Source organism: Neoarius graeffei, chromosome 17 (assembly GCF_027579695.1).
Source record: "Neoarius graeffei isolate fNeoGra1 chromosome 17, fNeoGra1.pri, whole genome shotgun sequence".
In the NCBI taxonomy this organism is placed as follows: domain Eukaryota; kingdom Metazoa; phylum Chordata; class Actinopteri; order Siluriformes; family Ariidae; genus Neoarius; species Neoarius graeffei.
This window is the reverse complement of record NC_083585.1, coordinates 29160522-29187271: the sequence shown is the minus strand read 5'-3', so window position 1 is coordinate 29187271 and position 26750 is coordinate 29160522. Positions and strand designations below refer to the sequence as shown.

General features: G+C 40.4%; 1 protein-coding gene across 1 annotated transcript in view; it reads right to left on the bottom strand.

The window, feature by feature from the left end:
- The window catches only part of gosr1 (golgi SNAP receptor complex member 1), a 73893-nt gene that overhangs the window by 33125 nt on the left and 14018 nt on the right, over positions 1 to 26750 (bottom strand). Inside the window, exons 4-6 of the mRNA XM_060943964.1 lie at positions 24674 to 24781; positions 21286 to 21377; positions 12483 to 12557 (exon numbers count right to left, since the gene is read on the bottom strand). Coding sequence (XP_060799947.1) covers positions 12483 to 12557; positions 21286 to 21377; positions 24674 to 24781 — 275 coding nt within the window. The remainder of the gene's footprint in view (positions 1 to 12482; positions 12558 to 21285; positions 21378 to 24673; positions 24782 to 26750) is intronic.

Genomic DNA, 26750 nt, shown 5'->3' with positions numbered 1-26750 from the left:
ACAGTCTCTGCACGAGACAAATCTTTTCATCTAGTCTTCGCCACAAACCTCATTCAATGTATACGCCGCTCACCGACGAGCGGTCCTGACTAGCCTGTTGTTTCACGATGTTATACATGTGTGATATCATGTTTCACGCACGTAGCACGTTGTTCGACCAAATCAACACAGCTATTCCAGTATATATATTGTAAAAAAGGTATCACAGCAAAAGCATATTAAAAATGCTTGTTTCAACATTTATGGTAAATTAGTAGTTGCTAGATGTTTTGAAATATCAAGCCTTGTACTTGAAATATTATTTCAGATGAATTGATGAAATGTATTGAACATTTGATGTGAATATGCAAATCATATAACTATTAATATTATAAATGTTTGCATGAGAGACAACCATTTTAACTTGTAATTTAAATTTTTTTTCGAGCTCTAAGGGGGGGCTCACCCCCCTTTGTAACCCCCCGTGCATGGCTATGCCATGCACGTCTGACCGTGTCAGACTTCTCAGGTTTTTGAAAATTTTATACTTGCACCCATGTACTTCCGTATCGCTACCAATTTCCCCAATTCTGAACACAACCTTTAAAAACTCCTCAACTCACACAGGATCAGAGATGATTCACCACATGAACAAGCACAAACTGGACTCCCTGCACCTCTTTCTTGGTGAAATAAAAACCAACCCTTACTGTTTCCTTTCAGTCTGAGGTCTGAGCCATGAATGTGAGCCAAAGAAATGCAGTCAGCACTCTGGAATTAGTGCTAAGCAAAGAGAAACTGAACCCTTAGGGAGGCGCCTGTTAGCCAATATTAAAATGCGAAACAAAAATATCTCATCTCATCATCTGTAGCCGCTTTATCCTGTTCTACAGGGTCGCAGGCAAGCTGGAGCCTATCCCAGCTGACTACGGGCGAAAGGCGGGGTACACCCTGGACAAGTCACCAGGTCATCACAGGGCTGACACATAGACACAGACAACCATTCACACTCACATTCACACCTACAGTCAATTTAGAGTCACCAGTTAACCTAACCTGCATGTCTTTGGACTGTGGGGGAAACCGGAGCACCCGGAGGAAACCCACGCGGACACGGGGAGAACATGCAAACTCCGCACAGAAAGGCCCTCGCCGGCCACGGGGCTCGAACCCGGACCTTCTTGCTGTGAGGCGACAGCGCTAACCACTACACCACCGTGCCACCCGAAACAAAAATATATTCATTAAAAAAAAAAAAATCACAGCTTACAATGGCAAAACAGCACATCAGTCTACATTCAAGCAGTCTAAAGCTAACTTGGAGATAACCGTACCATGCTGAGATTTCAATAAAAAAAAAAAAAAAAAGTGAATGTGTTCTGGTGGAACAGGAAGCCAAATCATAATGAATAACGTTTACGAGACTGCCGTAAGCTCCAGCAAACATATATCTGGTGCTCACACACTTTCACCATCATCTATCAGAACTTTTACAGGGAGAGCCAAGAGGACATCTGTGGTAAGGTCAGCTTCTTTTTTTTTTTTTTTAGTTATCGCGTGTTTACGATAAGGAAAGCATTATGATGTTTTTGCCACAAAATAATCTCTCAGCAGATCATCGAGCTCATTTCCATTTTGCAGCAAGTACACAAGCCATTAATGCAGCTTGAGAAAACGTCTAATGGACTCTGTGGCTGTCATATATTAAGATCCCGCTTATGTTCCTCCGCAATGGACAAACTATAGAACGGAAATGTAGAACTCTAGGCATGGAGGGCCTGATATCAGGACAGCATAATGATCTCTAGAACTGCACAGGGCTTTCCCATCAGGAAAAAGGACTTCCCAGAATCCTCCATGCTGTCACTATTTTCTGCAAGTGCCTGTGCTGAATTTTGTTACCCATCTTGCAAAGGTACCATGCAAGCTGAGCTGAGACATACAGTGGTGCTTGAAAGTTTGTGAACCCTTTAGAATTTTCTATATTTCTGCATAAATATGACCTAAAACATCATCAGATTTTCACACAAGTCCTAAAAGTAGATAAAGAGAACCCAGTTAAACAAATGAGACAAAAATATTATACTTGGTCATTTATTTATTGAGGAAAATGATCCAATATTACATATCTGTGAGTGGCAAAAGTATGTGAACCTCTAGGATTAGCAATTCATTTGAAGGTGAAATTAGAGTCAGGTGTTTTCAGTCAATGGGATGGCAATCAGGTGTGAGTGGGCACCCTGTTTTATTTAAAGAACAGGGCTCTATCAAAGTCTTATCTTCACCAAGTATAATATTTTTGTCTCATTTGTTTAACTGGGTTCTCTTTATCTACTTTTAGGACTTGTGTGAAAATCTGATGTTGTTTTAGGTCATATTTATGCAGAAATATAGAAAATTCTCAAGGGTTCACAAACTTTCAAGCACCAACGTATGCATGGAGCTCAAAGTATAGATGACAAGAAGACAGAGTCGTCTATATCCCCCGCCCTATATACCAACTATATACCAAGTTTCAATATGTTATTTGTCACATTTTTCAAGTTCTGCTGCAGGAACCCAACCCTACCTCTTTACACTGACCTCAGCAGCCCATGGCATAAACCCACCGGACCTTTGGTCCAGGTGGGCTAAAAATTTAAATTTCTCACATTTCTTAGTATCAAAAGGCACATATACATTACTTAATCAACACATATACCAACTTTCAAGACCATACCACTCATAGTTTTCAAGTTCTGCTCCGGAAACAAAACCTACCCTGAAGACTAACCTGAGAGACTAAGTCTGAAATTATTTCCATGGAAACATGAAAAATTAAAATTTCTCAGATTTCTTAGTATGAAAAGGCACATCTACATCACCTTGTTAACATGTGTACCAAGTTTCAAATCCATATCATGAACAGTTTTGGATATATGCTCCGGAAATGAACAGTGCTCTTAGAAACGAAGTAAAAATCTATTTTTTATGTAAAAATTTGAAAAATACTTTTTTTCAAAAATCAAAAATAGCAAAAGGCACCAGTTCACATGTTGCTTGATATGTATACAAAGTTTCATGAAGATATCTTCAGTAGTTTTAAAGATATGGCCTGGAAACGAAAATGTGACCTGACAGACGGAACTCGTTTCTATATCTCCCGCCAAACTTTGTTTGGGCGGGGGATAATAAAAATCGGTCAAACACAGTCAAACATGCATCCTGATTAAAATTTCTAGCAAAAAAACAAAAACAAAAGGTCTAAACTGAATCGTATCACATCATATCGTAGTGGATTCAGTGGTAGTGCCAAATTTTAATTTTATTTATTTGGCTTTAGCATGGCCTGATATATACATGTACATACATTATGGCTGGGAAACCACTACAGCTTGCACCAATTACAGTGGCCCCATTTAGGGCTGCAACGATTCACCACGGTGCACCGAAAATCAAGTTCATACCTGCCGTACCGATTATTGATCCATGTAGCTGTATTTTCGGTTCGATTCAGCAACATTTTTTATTTCAATTTTTACCGATTTATAAAACGCACTTTTACTGCGTAACCATTACACTTACACTGTTAAATCGATGAGGGAAAGCGATCGGTCAGAATAGAGCACAGCTTTGCTTCTAAATAAAACGTGCAATTTGATTGGTTTGGGTCCTTGCTGTTGTCCAATCAGAGTACACAACACTTTACATGGCAATGCCGCTGCTGGGCACCAAAATGGCGGAAGCCAAGCTTAAAGATCCTTCGTCTCATCTTAAATTGAAAGTTTGGCTACATTTTGGGTTTCGACAAGACATAAAGGATATTGCAAGGTGCTGCATATTACAGTACGTTGGTGTGAAGTGTAAGGGAGGGTTAACTACAAACCTGGTAAATCATTTAAAGCGAAAACACAACGTTGATGTAAACGAAGTGAGTGCCGCCGAATTGAAAACTGAAAGTGTTACAAAAGTAGTAAAAACAGGTACACAAGGACAGTTAAAACTAACTGATGTGATTTACTTTACCTGTTATGAGTTCAGAGCCAAAGTTACAAAACGGTTTTGCATGTTGCTGAGTTACTACTGTTACTTGTACTAGTGTACTGACGGTACTGATTGAACTGTTCTGAATACGTATAAATATTAAATAACTCTCTTTGAAGAGGAAGGTGTTTGTGAGGGAGAGTGACAGACGCACTGCTCTGTGCTCAGGAATTCATTAATTCAAGTTGCCAAAATATCTTTATTATAAATAAATACATGTTATTTACCAGCTGGGAGGTCCGTATCATGAAATACCGTGACCGAGGTCTTGAAAGTACTGACCGAGGCCCTCTTGGCCGAAGTCAGTATTTAAGGCCGAGGTCACGGTATTTCACCATACGGACCGACCTTAAGCTGGTAAATAACATATTTATTTTTCTTTAACAAATTCTAACAGAAAACGAGAGCGCCCGAAAGGGAAAACCGAGCCGAGGCGCCATTTTGAATCCTCATTCACGGCTGTAATGCAAATGGCTTCCTCCTCGGTATACAAGTGCACTTCCATGGCAGGGGGAAAAAAAAAACAAAAAAACTACATTTTGCCACCTATGTAGTCCCCTATTTATACAAAATTGAGTCATTCAGGATTCAGCCATGTTTTTGCTTGGTGTTAACAAATTACAGGTTTTAGCTTTCTCCTGAAATGTTTTCTTTTATTTCTTCTTCCTCAGGGTAGTAAAACTCGCTTTCACTGTGAACACTGTCGTTATCGCTATCCATGCTGTAAAATTAATGCTATTCTCCTGAGAAATGCAAAAATAAATGTTGAGAAAAAATGCTACTATGTTTGTTGTTGTTGTGAACGAGCGAGTCGCCAGAGGTCCGTAACCGGGGTCCGTAACTGGGGTGCGTACCGTAGGATACAGACCCGCTCGCCAGCCAGAGCGCAGGATTTGGACAGCGAAAAAAATAAGTGTGTGTTATTTACCAGCTGGGAGGTCCGTATCGTGAAATACCGTGACTGAGGTCTTGAAAGTACTGAGCGAGGCCCTCTGGGCCGAGGTCAGTATTCAAGGCCGAGGTCACGATATTTCACGATACGGACCGACCTTAAGCTGGTAAATAATATACTTATTTTTCTCTTTACCAAATTCTAACAGAAAACAAGAACGCCCGAAAGGGAAAACCGAGCCGAGCCGCCATTTTGAATCCTCATTCGCGGCTGTAATGCAAATGGCTTCCTCCTCGGTATACAAGTGCACTTCCATGGCAGGAAAAAAACTACATTTTGCCGCCTATGTAGTCCCCTGTTTATACAAAATTGAGTCATTCAGGATTCAGCCATGTTTTTGCTCGGCGTTAGCAACAGTTAGAGGTTTTTAGCTTTCTCCTGAAATGTTTTCTTTTATTTCTTCTTCCTCAGGGTAGTAAAACTCGCTTTCGCTGTGAACACTGTCGTTATCGCTATCCATGCTGTAAAATTAATGCTATTCTCCTGAGAAATACGAAAATAAATGTTGACAAAAAATGCTACTATGCTTGTTGTTGTTGTGAATGAGCGAGTCGCTAGAGGTCCGTAACTGGGGTCTGTATTGTAGGATACGGACCCGCTCGCCAGCCAATCAGAGCGTGGGATTTGATGGAAACCGGACCACAAAAAAATAATTTGCTTTAAGCATTTTACACTTACATATCCTGTTCCCTAGTCAGCATTTGGAAAGTTTTCATCTTTCCAGACGAATTTCAATGGGATTTTGTTAATTAAAAGTTTAAAATCTGAGCTTTGTTTGTCCTTTATATTTAGTTGCAGAATCAAATCGAAATGAATCGAGTCGGTGTTAGTGAATTGTTGCAGCCCTAGCACCACTGCACTTAATCTACATGTCTTTGGACTGTGGGGGAAACCGGAGCACCTGGAGGAAACCCACGCGGACACGGGGAGAACATGCAAACTCCACACAGAAAGGACCCTATCGGCCATGGGGTTTGAACTCGGAACCTTCTTGTTGTGAGGCGACAGCGCTAACCACTACACCACTGTGCCGCCAAATATCCAATTGTTGCCTTCTGAATCAAAATCATATCCAACCAGATTCAGATCCAATATCTAATTGTTTCCTTCTGAATGGAAATCTCATTATATGGAAGCTGCGCCAGACTGCAGGAAAGAGAGCACAGCCAAGTGATTGCCGTAATGGTTTTACAGCATTGTGTACACTGCTGCTCGAAACCACAAGTCAGCAAAACACCAGGAGCATTACTTACGCTGGAAATAGATACAGTATTACTCCAAGACACCCCCAAGTGTTTATCTGTTTCCAACAGCTGATTCACGGAGCGAATACTTCCGGGTGTTCCACCAGAGATAATGATGGAGTCATTTCAGGACAGGAAGATGATGGGAATTACACGTTCCTTATCGATGAATCTGAAGGTTTCTGAGCGAGGTGGCAAAGCTTGAATGCACCTTCAGGCAGTCTAAGCTCCTCTCAAGTTTATCAGTTTAAAAAAACCTGATAAATACGTCTTCCCCCTATTTAACGGAGTAATCGTCAGTCGTGTGTTCTTCTACAACCCTGCTCACATCATCATTCTTTCTTTTTTTCCTCTCTCACTGTGTCCAAAGCTGTCAGTAAGTGTATGAATCTTAGAATTAGAAGTTTAGATGTTAGAAGTTTAAAAGGGTGTTACTGATGACATCATGTCCAAATACACTTAGAATATACATTAGTAGACTTTAAATACACATTAGTAAGACCTAACAACCGATTTCCTTTCCAAGAGACAGAGTAGGATCAGGAAACGGGGAAAGCAGATTAACAACTGACTTCACCATCACACAACATACAACACTGACATGGTATAAAAGCTTGTTTTATAGCGGAGCTCCGCACGCGTAAAGTGTGCAGAGTGACACTCCATTATGGTAATGCACCGAACTAATTTTTAATGGCTTTTGTGGCCATACGTACGTACATACATACGAACAACATACACGTACCACCACAGGAAACCTGATCGTAAGTGCAAGGCAACGTATTTCAAACACCTGACCACCGGACAACAAGATTTGCATCTTTTATTCACATAAAATAGATGGGTTTTTATCCAACACTTATTTTTAATTTGCTTTTTTTTAAAAATAACGTAGGATTATTTATTAACACATTTTACACTCACTCATCGGGAGCTCCGCTTTTAGGCAGTGCCTAAATACAGTGGAACACCATTATCATACGGATCACTATTACACGAAAACTGTTGTAACATGGTCAGCTCATGGCTCCGAAAATTTTAATTTAACTTTATGCAGCTGCATTCGAGAACTCAACGGTCTCAGACTCGGTAGAAGAGGAGTTACTTGAAAATGCGTTAAGATCAGTGGCGGCTGGTCAACAGTGGGCGCTGGGGCACCGCCCCCTTCCAATTATCCAGAGGAGAAAAACTATGAGATCTCATCTCATCATCTCTAGCCGCTTTATCCTTCTACAGGGTCGCAGGCAAGCTGGAGCCTATCCCAGCTGACTACGGGCGAAAGGCGGGGTACACCCTGGACAAGTCGCCAGGTCATCACAGGGCTGACACATAGACACAGACAACCATTCACACTCACATTCACACCTACGGTCAATTTAGAGTCACCAGTTAACCTAACCTGCATGTCTTTGGACTGTGGGGGAAACCGGAGCACCCGGAGGAAACCCACGCGGCCACGGGGAGAACATGCAAACTCCGCACAGAAAGGCCCTCGCCGGCCACGGGGCTCGAACCCGGACCTTCTTGCTGTAAGGCGACAGCGCTAACCACTACACCACCGTGCCGCCCAGACTATGAGATATTAAACATAAATAAATTAAGCAAAAGTCAAAATTGTTTACTCATCCTACTTCACCCTGTATCCATCTAATTATTTTAACCCGTTTTTAAACTATTTACTTAAATTTTATTCGAACACCTACACTTCCTGTACGCTTCTACTCGCTGGGGTGCCAGCCAAATGTGTGTGTACGTGGCTACACAAACTTTTGGAGAGCAGGTGACCTGAGGCTGCGTTTTAATCGCTGGATTCAAGATTTGGCAGCAAAGTGCACCCCGGACACACCTTTTATTAGCAGCCAATTGGAATTGCATAAGTTTTTTTTTTCCCTCCACATGATTGGACAGTTTTTATTTTTACAGACCTTCATATTTACTGCTGCTCGTTAGACTGGAGCTTTCGCAAGATAGCAAGCTCAAGTGGACCCACAGAGAAAGAAAATTCTGTTATTTCTTTACAGAAATATCCTTTTACACGGCATACACTGAAAGTAAAAAATAAATAAATAAATGAATGAATGAATGAATCTCTGAGTGCGTGGAAGGAGCGAGCGAGAATTCAAAGCATGCCAGATGCAAACACATGCAAATTTGACGGCCAGCAAACTATAATTAAAAAAAAAAAGTTATCAGCAGAATAAAAACGATTGTAGTTCTTTTAATTTCTTCGTCAGATATCTTCAGGGGACTGGTTTATCTGAAAAAATAATAATAAAGCTCATAGAATGCTTTCTAATCGAGCCATGCCAGATTTTCCATACCGTTATAACACGGATTCACTCCTAACACGGTCGGATTCTTTGGATCCCAACTACCGTGTTATAACGGCGCTCCACTGTATATATATTAGCTTTAAAGTGCATATCGCGGGTAAATTCAGGAGCAAGATCAATGTAATTCTCCTATTTTATATTAAACTTTGGTCAAATATCTGTCACATTTTGCATTTTGTGCAGTTTTTTTACCTTGCGCAATACCAGAAAAATTCAGTTGAAATCAAGCCATTTGAGGCGAACTGGTCCACCTCTGAAAAAACTTGGCATTTGGATTTCCCAGGAAATGTTGATTTTCGTGACGTTGCATGCAGGACGGCTCCCTCTGAATCCTACGTCAGCGCTGGTTTGTTTATGAGAAAACGACCTGGTGGTTTTCTGTAAATGTCTTCAACGTTATCGCATAATTATTAAAATGGTGAACAGATGTATCGTAGGAGGGTGTAGCAACATTACATTCTTCATCCAAAGGTGAAGTAGCATTGCGCTCAGGCGACAATTCCATATTTCAGTGCAAAATCTCTAGCTGCTAAACTTGGTCTACACAGGCTGTGCACTGAAACCGTGCAAGCTCTCGCAGCCTGCTGGCGCTTCCGCAGGTAACGTCACGAATCTGGCTCCAGACGCCCTTGGGATTTTTCCAGACGTGTTTTGTTATTTTGTTTTTTTCTGCTGTAGACAGATAGCCTTGTGCAAAATTACCCTTCTGGATGAGTGTGTAAAGAGACACACTTTCATATAAAAAAAAAAAACGAATTTGGCCCAGGATATGCACTTTAAATGTAGGGATGGGCCAATCCTTGACAACACTGATAACATAACCATGACTCTCAGTTGAAACCCATTAATGATGAACATCACAGGCATGATGGCAACATACCCAAAGACACGCTATAAAAATCACTGTTTATAAAATCACAGGCATTCACGCCATAAAACATGTTACTGGATATTTAACGCTTGATACTACATGTTCATTCATTCATCTTCAGTTTATCCATTATTGCTGTGGATATAAAGCATATCCAAGGAACAATGGATGCAGGGCAAGGAAGAAATTCACCCTAGATGGAATGGCTGTTTAAAATTTTAAACCATCCAATAGTTCAGGTGCAATAAGCAGTACTGTATGCGCCCCCTCAGTGTTTAAATGAAACCTACATGGCTGTTTAAAATAGCGCAGCAATATGCTGACTCTGAGCTGTAAGTGTTCAAAGTGCACACACACAAACTTCTTTTAATAGCTGTTCATAATAAAACAATCTCAGTAAATACAGCGATATATCTACAGCTTAGATAACAGCTCGCTCTCTCACACACACACACACACACACACACACACACACACACACACACACACACACACACACAGGCTGAGTTGTTGAAGAAAGTCTAATAAGTGCTGAAATACAGCCAGTAAAAGTCAGAAGGGCTGGGCTATATATCAAAAATACTTGTCCAGTAAACTTTCGGTGGGTGGGAACAAGATCACGGCTAAAGAATCTTCACTTCCTCATATTTTTTGTCATCAATAATTCGATATAAAGTCAAACTAAAATGGCTTTAAATTTAACAGTTTAATTTTACATTTGCTAAATGCTTTCGTAATACAACCTGCGTTTTGCCTACTGCCTGTTAATTCATGTGTGTCCTCGGCCAAGCATGCAATTAATAATTCAGAACATTTTTTGATATTGTGTTATTTTTCTCATTCCATCATTTTTGCTAATTTCACAAGTTAATTAACCCATCAGGGACAGCTGGCGTGCTGCTTATTACGTGACAAAAAAATAAATTAAATAAAATAACATGGGGGGGGGGGGGGGGGGGGGTCCCTAATCAGCGACCTCGGCGAGTTTGTCAACGCTTTTTGCAATGTGTGTTGAAAGTGTTGACTTCAGTCATCAGTTAGAACTTTGTGTGGTCCGGCTACTTGGTATAAAAACTACGACAGAATGAATTAATAATGTAAACAAAATATACTATTTTCGATTACGTCATATTACGTTACAGTAATGGCATTTAGCAGACGCTCTTACTCAGAGCGACGTACAACATACCCAGAGCAGCCTAGGGAGCAGCTGGGGGTTAGGTGCCTTGATCAAGGGCGAACCAGCAACCTTTCGGTTAGAGAGAGAAGTAGCTTTGGGACCATTAGGCCATGTTTTTTACTCATGCTTACTAGAATATCTGAAGAGGTGCACTTTACAGCTGATGCAGTGGTTGATTTCAAGTTATTGTATGCCTCTGTGTGTCACTCACTATCCATTTTACGTCACTGGACCACTGAACTGCGGGTATGACGTTGCATGGTTTTGCTCCTCCACAACCCTCCATCATATGCATCGCCCGGGGTCAGTCCCAACGCCTTCAGGTCTCCCTTCAGCACCTCACTCCAGCTCTTTCTAGGTCGCCCAGGTGGCCTACATCCATCGACTTCCAGGGTGTATATACGACTCAACCAGGTGTTGTTCCTCTGGACGTGGCCAAACCATCTGAGGCGCTTCTGTCGAATGGTATCAGCAAGATCTTCTAAGTACAACCACTGGCGGAGGTCCTGGGTTCGGATGTCGTCCGTTGGTTTGATGCCGCACATCCAACGAAGCATGGTTCTTTCATTCCTCTGGAGCCTGGCCAAGTCTGCCTGTTTCAGGGGCCAGCATTCGCATGCATAAAGCAATGCCCCCCTAACACAGCTGTTGTAGATTTTGCCACGTGTATTGAGAGACAGACTCCTGGAAGAGGAGTGGTAGAAGCTCTCTAAATTTACCCCATGCAGCCCTGACCCTAGTTACAGTGGCAGCCTCTGTGTGTGTGTGTGTGTGCACAAATTGAGAAATAGTGCACATATGTAGAACAACAACAACAACTACTTTATTCATCACACGCTTGTGAAATTCCTCTCTGAAGCAGTAAACACACGCAAGCAAGGAGCACACACACACATACCCAGAGCAGTGGGCAGCCATGCTAACAGCGCCCGGGGAGCAGTTGGGAGTTAGGTGCCTCGCCCGTCCCATATTAACCCAACCGCATGTCTTTGAACTGTTGGGGAAACCGGAGCACCCGGAGGAAACCCATACAGGCACGAGGAGAGCGTGCAAACCACACAGAAAGCCACCCCCGCCAGCCGCTGGGCTCGAACCCAGAACCTTCTTGCTGTGAGGCGACCGTGCTAACCACTTACACCACCGTGCCGCCCGTCGTTAGTATAGGGTTTTATTCTCTGTCTAATAACAGAAGGACAAAACTGCAGCTTTTGTAGCCACCACAAGTCTGGCTGATGCAGTGTGCGTGTTATGGAAGGGTTAAATAATTATGCCTCTGTAGGTTTCTGCAGCGATGATCTCAGACTTCATCCTCCTACTGTTCAGCCCTATAAGTTAGATGAATGGAGAAAAAATGGTGGCACAGTGCAGTGCTTTTAAAAAGCTGTACATTCCACCACAAATTGTTGCAAAGGGCAAAGTACTAATGCCTGACGAGTCAAAGCCAGCGAATCAGATTACAGCCAATTACAGAGTGAGATGTAAAGTCCGAATCTAAACCTTGACCAAGAACATTAGAATAGTGTTTCATTCAAGCTCACTTCCTTTAATCCAGTTACATGGTGCTGGGAACACTGCTATCTCTCTGCCAAACTTTATTATGTGTCACATATTGATGCATTTTATATGAAAATCCTGTTAGGGACCTGAAACCAGCTTCCCACTCTCCTAACTCCTTTAATCTACGAGAGTGAATACGATCCTATGTACATCGTTAAAAGTTTGCACCGTTCTTGGCAGCCTCAATTCAAAATGAGCTTGAGTGAGTGCATCTAAAGGTAATTCAGTATTTATACAGCCCAGCTATAACCACATGAAAAAAGGTCCGATATAGGACAGTCTGTAAAAACTTTAAATGCAGAATAGTAAAGTTGTAAAGGGAGAAGAAAAAGAAGAAACTTACTTTCTTAGGTGCTCATGTTCCTTAAGGAAAAGTTCTGTCCGTCTGTTGTTCACCCCTGAGCCACTCTTGTACGTTCTGGTAAAGAAAGTAGCACATTATTCATAAAATATACAGTACCAGTCAGAAGTTTGTACACCCCTACTCTACTCATTCATAGGTTTTTCTGTAGTCTGACTATTTTCGACATTGTAGAACAATACTGAAGACATCAAAACTATGAAATAACATCTGGAACATGGATGGAATTATGTGGTAAATTAAAAAAAAAAAAAGTGTTAAACAAAACAAAATGTTTCATATTTTAGATTCTTCAAAGTCGCCACCGTTTCCTTGATGACGCTTTGCACACTATCGGCATTATCTTAACCAGCTTCATGAGGGAGTCACCTGGAACGCTTTTCAATTAACCGGTGCCTTGTCAAAAGTTAATTAGTGCAATTTCTTACCTTCTTAATGTGTCTGAGATCAAACAGTGAATAGTAAATAATATAAATACAGTAAATAGCCCTATTCCACAACTGTAGTAAATCCATATCATGTCAAGAACCGAACAACTAAGTAAAGAGAAACGACATCCGTTATTACTTTACGACATGAAGAAGTGACTCTTAATTTTTAAAAACAAACAAACAAAAACAAACAAACATTGAATTACAACCCCGATTCCAAAAAAGTTGGGACAAAGTACAAATTGTAAATAAAAACGGAATGCAATAATTTACAAATCTCAAAAACTGATATTGTATTCACAATAGAACATAGACAACATATCAAATGTCGAAAGTGAGACATTTTGAAATTTCATGCCAAATATTGGCTCATTTGATGCCACATGGTTCATGCCATACTGCTACATAAGTTGTCTGCCTTGGGAATTATGGATTGAGAATACAAGTGGTTTGAAAACTACCTTTGTGGTAGAACTCAGATTGTTCGAGTTCAAGAAGTATTATCAGAATCTGAGCCCATTATTTCTGGTGTGCCTCAGGGCTCAATACTCGGTCCTCTCCTTTTTGTTATCCATATCAATGATTTACCAGTTGTCGTTAGGCAATGCAGCATACTTATGTATGCAGACGATACTGTTTTGTTTTGTTCTGGTTCAACTGCATCTATAATTGAAGGAAAGCTTAATGCTGACCTTGAGTTGGTTGGATCTTGGCTTGGTGAAAATAGTTTGTTTCTAAATGCCACAAAAACCGAGTCCATGCTATTTGGAACTCATATTAAGCTTTCACAGGTTTCTGATTTTAATATACTATTCAGTGGTCGCCCTATTAAACGTGCATTTGAATTTAAATATTTGGGAATTATTTTTGATGAATGCCTTTCATGGAATTCCCATATCCAGTATATATTATCTAAGGCTGGCAAAAGGCTGGGTATGCTAGGGCACATAAGGAATAATTTAACGTTACACTGTGCAAATATTATGTATACATCTTTCATTCGCCCTGTTCTTGAATACTGTGATAATCTATAGGGGTGCTGTGGTATCGGAAATTCTACATCTCTAGAAAGATTTCAGCGGCGTGCTGCAAGAATAGTTACTAGAATAGGCGAGAGTGATAGGGCCTTAGATGCAGTTCACTGGTCCACCCTACAAAGTAGGCGTGACGACCACGTGTTCAAACTTGTTAAGAAATGTATTAATGGGAGTTGCCCGCAATTTTTCAGAAATTATTTTACTTTTAATAATGCCATACACAACAGGTTCACTAGACAAAGCAATATGATACATTTACCAAGGGTAAGAACCAAGCTGGCTAAGAAATCATTTTATTATCATGGATGTATAATTTTTAATAGGTTACAATTATAGTTGATGATTATTTGACCTTTCCCGGATTCACTTGGATGCTCGCGGAGCGGTGGTCACGGGTCGAGGTCAGCTTTGATGGGTGGTTGGTTCGGTCTCGGCTTTTGGCCTTTGTTTCGTGGGCGTCCGGGCGAATTCGGGAGGGGTCTATTCCAATATAATTATACTTTTATACATTTAATAATCCTTTTATATTTTAGCTTTTTTGTACTTATTATTAGATTGAATATATATTGTAAATAATGTAGCCAAATTTTATTATAATTTTTTTTGTTGTTTTTGTTTGTTGTAAGATGTATATGTGTGTATAACAGGGATCCTTTTGATAGCAGAGGCATTTTGCCACTGATTGGACTACCCTGTTGTTGTTTAAATAAAGGTTCCAAGCAAATGTATTCTAACTGCATTCTAAATATTCTTACAGTGTTCCAACAGCATTTGAAGCATTCTGATCGCATTCGAGGGAAAAATCGAAATGGCAAGCCCCTTCAAATCCTGCCAGAATGTCCCAAATATGCCTCGAATGAGCCGGAATGCCGTCTGAATGAAAATTCTTTGTATATTCCGGGATATTCGAAGTGCATTCTAAGTATTCGAGCTGCATTCTCTTTGAATTCTTAGACGTTCGAAACATATTCGCCGGCTATTCCGGGAGCGTTGTGACTGCATTTGAGGTGAATTAGTACAGCATTTGAGGCACCTTCCGACCAGACTTCAGGTGGTATTCAGGCAGCAATCGAACCGCACTTGTACGGCATTCGAAATGCATTCTTAATATTCTTACTGCATTCTAGGTATTCCTACTGTGTTCCAACTACATCTGAACTGCATTCGAAAGCTAATACACCCGGAATGTGCAAGAATCATTCGAGGCGGGTTCGAAGCGCATTCTAAGTATTCGAACGGCATTCTTACAAAGCTGTAAGAATGTTGGTCAGTTTGAAATTCCCGCCCGGATGTGGCATGAATTTTGAAAAATTTTTCATTCTGGCTGGCTCTACTTGATTCCTGCTAATTCCGAATAAGCGTGATGGGAGCCTTAACAAAATAAGTGTGGAATAAAACAGGCATGTAACAATACATCATGCAAAAATAAATCACCCTTGTTAACTTTTTCATTTTTAATAAAATGAATATTTTAATTAACAAGCTATTTTATTTTTCTCGCGGTCCGGTTTCCATCAAATCCTGTGCTCTGGCTGGCGAGCGGGTCTGTATCCTACGGTATGGACCCCAGTTACGGACCCTGGTTATGGACCTCTGGTGACTCGCTCATTCACAACAACAAACATAGTAGCATTTTTTGTCAATATTTATCTTTTTTTTTTATAAGATTTATTTATAAGATTATCAAAAATCTTATAAATTTTTGCCAGCATTTCTCAGGAGAATAGCATTAATTTTACAGCATGGATAGCAATAACGACAGTCTTCACAGCGAAAACAAGTTTTACTACCCTGAGGAAGAAGAAATAAAAGAAAACATTTCAGGAGAAAGCTAAAAACCTCTAACTGTTGGTAATGCTGAGCAGAAACATGGCTGAATCCTGAATGACTCAATTTTGTATAAATAGGGGACTACATAGGCAGCAAATTGTAGTTTTTTTCCTGCCATGGAAGTGCACTTGTATACCGAGGAGGAAGCAATTTGCATTACAGCCGTGAATGAGGATTCAAAATGGCAGCTTGGCTCGGGTTTCCCTTTCGGTCGCTCTCGTTTTCTGTTAGAATTTGGTAAAGAAAAAAATTTATATATTATTTACCAGCTTAAGGTCGGTCCGTATGATGAAATACCGTGACCTCGTCCTTGAATACTGACCTCGGCCCAGAGAGCCTCGCTCAGTACTTTCAGACCTTAGTCACGGTATTTCACGATATGGACCTCCCAGCTGGTAAATAACATTTATTTTACTCCAACCATCACAAATGTGGGTAAATAACTACTGCTTGGTATTAAGAAAATGAAACAAAAGTTGTTTTTTTAATCTGACAAAAAAAATTTAACTTGATTAAAAAAAAGGAAAAAAAAACTGCTGCATTTTTTGGTAATAAAATTTTCTTCATTCAATTATTAAAAAATATCATGGAAAAATTTAATTGGGAACCCAATATTGCGACTCGAATTGAATCGTGAACTGGATGAATCATTACATGTCTAGAATAAACGCAAATGAGGCTGTTGTAGGAAAATAATCCACAATGTGGTAGTGCGATGCCTCTGATGCTGTAACCACAACAAAGTGGATTAAAGCATGTGTGCCCTGAAGTGTTTACTCCTCTTACATTCCTCAGTGTTTAATTTAGTAACGAACAACACATTGTGCTCTTTTTAACCGTTTACGGTTACAGTTAATGTTGTGGCGCGTCCATGAGACAAGTCAGAGTTTCTGCTATCACTTACGTTATATCTACACCTATAGACTACTGTCTCACCAGCCTCTCTTGAACTTAACACAAATACAGCTTATCATGTTACAAAGAACGTGTTAACTGTTAAAAAAAAAAAAAAAACAATAAAAAAAACCCACAACCCTTTGTTACAAAATGCTGAAAACCAATAGCCTAGTAAACTAGACCCACCCGCCTAGCGGCCAAAAATATTTTTGCCTACGAGTGGGTCTAGCCTCGGACCATATCAACAAAACACCCCGAGCATCAAATTGTGCCCACCAATCACAACGCAAGGTTTTTGTTTGGATTCTTTGGGCGGGCTTTTGCAGGAGTGACGACAAGGCTGTGCGACGCTGGAGAAAGCACAACAGGAAAGATGGCTACGGGCTAGTGAACAGCGCGCGTTTGACTCCGCTTTGGAATCAGTTTTAGAAGAATTAGACTTGGAGTTTTCATTGAAACATGAGCAGGAAGAGGCTCTCCGCTCATTCCTTTTCAAGAAGGACGTTTTTGCTGTTTTGCCGACCGGCTATGGCAAAAGTCTGATCTACCAGCTGGCTCCGCTCGTAGCCAAAAGGATGGGGCTAGTTTGTGCAGTACGAAGAATTAATAAACAGCTTTGAAACATTACTTTTTGATTGTTTCTTATTTTCCCGTTATTTTAAGTTTAAGGGAAATTATTTCACCAAACACCACTAAATAAAAACTCTCAAAAACAGTTTAAGCAAACCCTTGAAAAACACTTGCAAAAAAAATAAGAGTGTATGTTAAGTATGTGGTACAGACTCCAAACTCGTGGTCATTATCTCCAAACTTCTTAATATCTAGAACCTGTTTATTAATTCATACGCATTTTGAAAAATTATTTATTTCAAGGCCTCCCCCACTGCTTTCTGTTGCTCTGACTATGTCACAGTCACTGTTGCGCTGATTGGTCAGAGCGTTGGCCTATACGCACAGAGACAGTTTGAAAGACAGCGGGTTGTTCCACCCCCACCCTTCGGAAACGTCTACGAGCGAGGCCAGACTAATGCCGCTTTTCCACTACCAACGCGGCTGAGTTGGGCTGAGCCGTGCCGTGCTGAGTTGGGCTGAGTCGAGCTGAGCGGGGCTGTTGGAGTTGCATTTCGACTACAATCGCGTTGAACCGTGCTGGCTGGAAGTGGGTGGACACATTGGGTGGAGTTAGCGAAAGTGGGTGGACGTCACGTGATGTCGTTAGGCGGCGCAAACAGTGACATCAGTGATCTTTTAAGCGGTAGTCTCACAACCCGGAGAGTAAACAATAAACATGGAGGACATGGAGTCGTTAGTGTTGCTGGTCTTGGTGCTGTGGCTTGTTGTCACCGACAACGCCAACAGATACTGGCAAGAGCGTATAGATGAGGTGAGGCGCATAAGGCTTCATAATTCTCGTAATTCGTAATTCTCCTTCTTCCGGGTTTACGGTGTTTACAGATCCCAGCGTGCTCGCGGGGCGTGTGTGGGCATGTGAGGACACTCCTCCTCACCAATCAGTGCACAGGTGAGTGTCTCCTCACGCCCCTAGCCTCGCTCAGCTCGGTTTGACTCGCTTCAGCCCCACTCCAAAACCGTGCGAGTTTTGGGGGCTGAGCAGGGCTGAAGCGAGCTGAGTCGTGCTGTTCTTAGGTAGTCGAAACGCGAGCCGTGTCGGGCTGAAGTGAGCTGAAGCGAGCTGAAGTGAGCTGAAAAAGGGTAGTGGAAAAGGGCCATAATAAATATTCACATTTAGTCTGGCTTGCCAGGCTAGAAAACCAAGACTCTTTCCATAAATGTGAAACAAACATATCCTAATAGAAAACATCACCATATCAATGAGTACATGTTTTTCTTTATTTAAAAAAAAAACAAAAAAATACTTTTTTTTTAAAATCTGTTTATTATTAGGCTTAGATTATGTGGCGCATCTGCTAGACTAATCCATGGGAATGAACTGTTACTACAGAAGTAATTATGCATTCAAAGCAGCATTTTAATATAAACTTTTCATTTGAATCACAGCCGGAACTACTGTTATAGACAATCACCAGATTTGAGACTTCAACAGCACTGTTGGTATGAAATGTTATTTAAAAAAAAAAAAAAAAACTATCTGAACTGGACTAAACCATATAAATTACCTCCGGGTTTCAACAACCTACAACTATGTAATATTTTAGATAGCATACAGTTGATTTCCATCATCATAAAAACAGTAGGCCTGCTTCAAATCAAAAATTTTACTTACAGAGGGCACTGCACTGCAAGCCTATTAATCAGAGATGCCCCCTCGAGCTTGGGCGAGTGAATTCAAGCTAATTTAACACTGAGGCTTTCCACTTCCTGCTGTCTACATGGACAGAGTGTAGCCAGTGCTGCCACAGAAAGCATTTAGTGTGAATAATGAATGAGTGCAGTGCTGAGAAGACCAACCCTTTCCAAGGAGTTAATCAGAGCAGTGGCAAACAAAGATACCGTACATCTTTCCCATGGTCTGCAAACCCAAAGGGTACAATCCTCGCGTTACTGCCCACACGGATTAAAATCAACCTATATTTTAGAGGCCAGAAGCAGGTATTGGACAAGACGCGTGATGTAAAGCTAACCAAATGACAAAACCAACAAACAAAGCATCCTCCACCCGTTGGTATGCATTAGGGTGGGTTTACTGGAGCTGCACAGGTATGGAAAAAAAATAAAGATGCACAAATTCACGTACACATCCAATCAACACACAGCACTGACGTTCGATTTAACCATTCTAACAATGCTATAAAAGGCCCGGGCTGTATCTCTCTCTCTCTCTCTCACACACACACACACACACTCTTCTGCATGCTGGCATTTCCACTGTACTCTGTGGTGCAATGCAGATCAGGCAAGATGGGGGTGGGGGTACACAATGAACACAGCGACAGGCAAAACCACCACAGTAATCACTGGTGCGCTCACGCTGAAAGAGGAACTCCGCAGTCTCACACACAGAGGGAAAATGCCTGGGGAAGGGAAGTTACGATCGTACAGATGTTTTCCTAAAGAGTGCATGCTGTCACCTGGTGGTCAATTAAAATAATGCATACAGTTTGTCACACTGTTATGGACATCCTCGGCACTAAACTCCACGATTCACGTCGCTGAGGGGCCCAAGAATCCTGAGAGAGGCTTTGAAAAAACATGCTCACCTATTACATAGTTCAGCAAAAAAAAAAAAATCTGTAACATCTAACCCTGTTAAGATCATCAGGAGTATATCCAAAGGGATGTTTATTTCCCCACATAAAAAATACATGTATAAATGCACCCATTTGCAAGAGATATAAATCTGACCATTCAAACCACTTCAGGAGATCTGAGACACATTTACCCACTTTATCCAAGTATAGAAACTGGCTCAAATTGTGAAAGAGTAGTTCAGGAAGCATCAGGAATCATTTTCACACATGAACTGGCCACCGTAGAGTCCTGACCTTAAAGTGCATATCACGGGTAAATTCAGGAGCAAGATCAATGTAATTCTCCTATTTTTATATTAAACTTGAGTCAAATATCTGTAACATTCTGCATTCTCTGCAATTTTTTTATCTTGCGCAATACCAGAAAAATTCAGTTGAAATCAAGCCATTTGAGGTGAATTGGTCCGCCTCTGAAAAAACTTGGCATTTGGATTTCCCCACAAACATTGATTTTCATGACGTCGCGTGCGGGACGCCTCCCTCTGTATCCTACGTCAGCGCTGGTTTGTTTATGAGAAAACGACCTGGTGGTTTTCTGTAAATTTCTTCAACGTTATCGCGTAATTATTAAAATGATTAACAGATGCATTGTAGGAGGGTGTAGCAACACCAATCTTGATGGGATTAGTACTCATCGTTTCCCAAAAGACCGGACAATGAGAGAGAAATGGGAGCACTTGGTCTACACAGGCTGTGCACTGAAACCGTGCAAAGCTCGCGCAGCCTGCTGGTGCTTCCGCAGGTGACGTCACGAATCTGGCTCCAGACTCCCTTGGGATTTTTCCAGACACGTTTTGTTATTTTATTTTTTTGTGCTGTAGACAGATGGCCTTGTGCAAAATTACCCTTCTGGATGAGTGTGTAAAGAGACATACTTTCATGTAAAAAAAAAATAATAATAATTGGTCCAGAATATGCTCTGTAACCCCACTAAAAGTCTTTGGTATGTGCTGAAGAAGACTTTTCTTTTTCCCCTCAAACTTCACAGTCAACATGCACAAGTCTGCATGGACACACAATTTTGGTGCTCTGCAGACAGTCTGCACAAGTATACTTTAGGAAAATTAGATGAGACACTGTAAAGCAATCAACCTATCGAATGTGACCATGTGAAATTTTAACTAGCACACTAAAATTTTTTTTTTTTTTTAAATTTGCCACTTGTGTGATGACTTTACCTGCAATCTAGAGTTCTGCGCTGAATGGAAATATGTCATTGTTTTAAAAACAACAACAAAAAAAACAACCTTTGCAATTCTTGGGAATTGCATCAATACACGATGTTACACTTCAACTGTGGAGGCATACAGTCACATTCGAAACACATCTGAGGGCATGAAAAAAAAAAAAGACCACTCACTCGATGTCTTTCCTGACAGATCCAAGAAGATCCTCTCGTTCTCTCACAGCTAAGAAGTTGGATTTGGTTTTATGAAACTCGTGTGTGTAGTCCTATGACCAAACAGAGGGAAACATTATAAAGATACAACACAGCGAGAGGTAGCATCTGTCTGCATTCAAGTAAATACAAGCAGGAACCCAAATCTGCATGTATACTTGGGCAGTGGGATTCCTTTAAAATTTAAAGACTTGTCAGAATTACTTATTTATTATCTGAATGAATATAAATCAGCCTAAAATTTAATCATCACCAAAGACAGATTGGATATTAGCAATCATGCTAAAGTACATCATTATGGAGAATGAAAAATTGTATCACTGTCTCAAGCAAAAAAATAAATTAAAAAAAGTATTGTAATGCAACATTTAAAGCTAGACTGCCTTTCAGATTTTTCAAGTGTAGGCCATAAAAAGAATTTTCCCCGACACCCAATTATTTTCGTTTAGTGGACCAAAAGCTACTGAATTCGAATCACAGACTTCCAATTTTATTAGGTTTTTTTTCCCCTAACAGAACACTTAATGAATTTAAGGCCACGTGGCCCTAAATTCTCCGCTATGTTTTCCTGCTTCACCATGACGCAATTCAAGATACTATGCCACGCATCACGTGGTGGGCTTTCCCCATTCACACAAGGCATTGTGGGATATAAATTTGAAACAGGAGAGAAAGATGGAGGATGTGGGTGTGCGAATGAAATGTGAAAGACTGACTACAGTAACGGAAAGCGAGAAGAAAAGACGTTATGTTATATACGAAGGAAAGGAAACGCAGGACCAAACTAATAAATATCGTCGCTCAGCGAGCACCTCGGTGTGATCAGCTGTTCGTTTAGCGACAGAATGATGGAACTGTCAGTGCACGGTCAAAGGTAAACCTGTAGATGGCAGTAATGCAACACTGTGGATGCCAGCTGCTGTAAAACCCAAAAGAAGAAGCAGGTAAACCTGCGCATGCGCACACGGACTTCCTCTGTCTGCTTGACTGCACGAAGCGAGCGATTTCATGCACATTATTTGCTTAGGAATCCCTTCAAATTACAACCCCGATTCCAAAAAAGTTGGGACAAAGTACAAATTGTAAATAAAAATGGAATACAATAATTTACAAATCTCAAAAACTGATATTGTATTCACAGTAGAACATAGACAACATATCAAATGTCGAAAGTGAGACATTTTGAAATTTCATGCCAAATATTGGCTCATTTGAAATTTCATGACAGCAACACATCTCAAAAAAGTTGGGACAGGGGCAATAAGAGACTGGAAAAGTTAAAGGTACAAAAAAGGAACAGCTGGAGGACCAAATTGCAACTCATTAGGTCAATTGGCAATAGGTCATTAACATGACTGGGTATAAAAAGAGCATCTTGGAGTGGCAGCGGCTCTCAGAAGTAAAGATGGGAAGAGGATCACCAATCCCCCTAATTCTGCACTGACAAATAGTGGAGCAATATCAGAAAGGAGTTCGACAGTGTAAAATTGCAAAGAGTTTGAACATATCATCATCTACAGTGCATAATATCATCAAAAGATTCAGAGAATCTGGAAGAATCTCTGTGCGTAAGGGTCAAGGCCGGAAAACCATACTGGGTGCCCGTGATCTTCAGGCCCTTAGACGGCACTGCATCACATACAGGCATGCTTCTGTATTGGAAATCACAAAATGGGCTCAGGAATATTTCCAGAGAACATTATCTGTGAACACAATTCACCGTGCCATCCGCCGTTGCCAGCTAAAACTCTATAGTTCAAAGAAGAAGCCGTATCTAAACATGATCCAGAAGCGCAGACGTCTTCTCTGGGCCAAGGCTCATTTAAAATGGACTGTGGCAAAGTGGAAAACTGTTCTGTGGTCAGACGAATCAAAATTTGAAGTTCTTTATGGAAATCAGGGACGCCGTGTCATTCAGACTAAAGAGGAGAAGGACGACCCAAGTTGTTATCAGCACTCAGTTCAGAAGCCTACATCTCTGATGGTATGGGGTTGCATTAGTGCGTGTGGCATGGGCAGCTTACACATCTGGAAAGACACCATCAATGCTGAAAGGTATATCCAGGTTCTAGAGCAACATATGCTCCCATCCAGACGACGTCTCTTTCAGGGAAGACCTTGCATTTTCCAACATGACAATGCCAAACCACATACTGCATCAATTACAGCATCATGGCTGCGTAGAAGAAGGGTCCGGGTACTGAACTGGCCAGCCTGCAGTCCAGATCCTTCACCCATAGAAAACATTTGGCGCATCATAAAACGGAAGATACGACAAAAAAGACCAAAGACAGTTGAGCAACTAGAATCCTACATTAGACAAGAATGGGTTAACATTCCTATCCCTAAACTTGAGCAACTTGTCTCCTCAGTCCCCAGACGTTTACAGACTGTTGTAAAGAGAAAAGGGGATGTCTCACAGTGGTAAACATGGCCTTGTCCCAACTTTGAGATGTGTTGTTGTCATGAAATTTAAAATCACCTAATTTTTCTCATTAAATGATACATTTTCTCAGTTTAAACATTTGATATGTCATCTATGTTCTATTCTGAATAAAATATGGAATTTTGAAACTTCCACATCATTGCATTCCGTTTTTATTTACAATTTGTACTTTGTCCCAACTTTTTTGGAATTGGGGTTGTAAATAACTTCCCAGCCACAGAATGGCCTGGGGTTTTTTTGTTTTAGATATTACAGAAATAAACATATATATCAAAATGACCAAATTTCAGAGGGAACTAAATTTCACCAGTTTTATGAAATCGAAAGGCCGTCTACTTTTAAAGCTTATAATAATGTCAAATTGTATTTGTCTACCCACAGTAAGATTTTCTTGTTGCTGTTTTTCTACACACTGATTAGGTTTAGTTTAGTTCTTTTTTCTCCCCAACACTACGGCTGGCCAAAATCCCAAATAGGCTGTTCCCCCCCCCCATACAGGGTATGATATTATGCCCATCGAGGGTAGTGCACTACACGCCAAACAGAATGCCATTTGAGCTTCTGCCAAAGAAGGGGAAAAAAAAAAAAGTGTGACTCCAATAAATTTCTGATGAAAGCTATTTTTCAGTGTGCATGCTTTCTTAGCTTTCTAAATAATTAAATCGAAAACAGATATATAATTTTGAAACCTGCAAAACATGCCACAACTGATTATTTATTCAGAACCATTGTCTTGGGTTCAGGAATTAAGTAAATGAATGAAGACTCTAAAACCTTTGAACATGTTTTTTTTCTTGCCTTTGCCCATATAAATACTATGAAAATCTGAAACAGTGTTTGAACAGTGAAAAGGTGATCACAGAGTGTAAGACGAGTAAGGAACAGGTGTAGGATGTGTCTCACCTGTAGGATGTCTCTGTGCCTCTGCAGTGTGTGCATTAGTGCAGCATTAAGAGAGGTCACGCCCGGTGTGCTAGCGTACTCCGCCATCTTATCGTTTATTCCTGTAAGCTAGAAGGAACAACAGGACAATCAACTGACTAGCAAATGAAATGTCTTGTTGAAGCGAAGCCTGGAACAGACTGACTGCTCAGAATAACACAATGTGCAGTTGCTTGTGCTTAAATTGGAAAAACTTATTTGTTTACACTGGTTTACACTCCATAACTAACACAACACTCTTGCAGAGGCCGTAAAGCTGCAGAGTAATACAGAAAGTTTCTTGACAAACATGACGTTCTGTAATGAAGTCCTTTATCAGCTGTGCAAGAATAACTGGTGAAGTTGGAGGACATGAAACACTTTACAACTTCCCCAGGTGTTAACGATGGGCTGGGTGATATTGCAAAAACAAACAAACAAACATGAAAAGAAAGGAAAAAAGGTCTAATTTTTTTTACATTTATGAACAATTCTCAGTTATGATTATTTGTTCTTACCAGGGCTTTGAACCGGTTCAAGGAACGAAAACCGGGAACTTTTTCTATTTCACATGGAACAGAAACGAAACCAGAAACTTTATTTTTTATGTTCCGGAACAGAAACGCTTATTAAAAATAATGGTAACCGGTTAATACCGGTTTTTATTTCGTTCCTCAAAGTTTCCGTAGCCTACAAATAAAAAAGTCATTCTTCTCCTGCGCAAGTTTCTATGACCCGCTGGGGTTCACTTCCTGTGTGACGTTCGCTGACTGAATGGAGAGAGCGGGAGGGTGGACTACTATCACATCTCCACATCTTAAATAAGAGGTAAATATTGCAGTCTATCGTTATTCAAAAACGTCAATTTCAAGCACGATATCAATATATTTGTCCACGTTAATGAGAGGCTCGCGAACATTAAATGACGTTAACCTCTGTTAGCCTATCAATGCATAGGGCCTGACTAGCCTTTGGTAACACACTAAACGAATTATCTTTCATTTTTGGCACTTTTTCTGTTTGTGTAGATGGGAAGACATACTGAGAATCCAAATAGCCAACATCTGAAATAATAATTGTTTTGAATTATTTCTTGTCTTATTTAATGAAGGTTGTAATAGAATTAGCCTACATTTGGCTTAAGCTGGATGAGACAGAGACATAATTTTATAGCCATCTGTTAAACAGCTGACAGGGAACGTAATTAACCGTTCCGGGAACGAAATTTTTTTGTTCTAACCGGTTCGGGAACGTCTATTTAATGGTGGAACCCAAAACCGGAAACGTTAAAATTCCATTTCTGTTCGGAACGAACCAAAAGGAAAAAAATTCTGGTTCAAAGCCCTGGTTCTTACATAATGCAATTGAAAAATTACATAATTATTTATGAAGCAGTTTATTTATTAGAATAAAAAAAATAATACTAGCAACACATTTTCTTTATTTTAATCTCAGCACGCAGTGTTTGGGAGTAGCACAAGTTGTAGACAGCAACAGAGGTTAAATACTTGGGTACTCACACCAGCTGGTCAGACAAGCTGATGAAGTGAACTGAAGGAGCCTCTTGGATGAGAGGTGAAACACCTTCAAAGACTTAAAACCAAGTCCAGTTGCGTCTGATTCAGTTTTCTTGAAGCATTATTTTATATATGGGTCCGTCTCAGAAACTGCTCTCTCATTTGGGACATTATGGTCAAAATTTTTTTTTTCTAATTTTACTTTTTTTTTTTGCATTTACCTAACACTCAATGTTTAATAAGAATAAAGATAGCATCTTGCTTTATCTGGCCTCCACTGTGGAAAATTTTTTTGATTACAATTCAAATGCTTTTGTAAAATTGATTTCCATATAAAATAACGACATCATGAAGAATTAAAGCCCCTCCTTCACAGATGAGTGAAAATATTGAATAAATTTACTCTTTTTGATTGCTTGGGCTAAAAATGCCAAGTTATGGTGACTGAATTGATTATTCACTTAAATATGAATAATATGATACATTTTGGGTATTTGATATGGCGAAATAGGACACAATGGAAAAATCAAGAACACACCGGA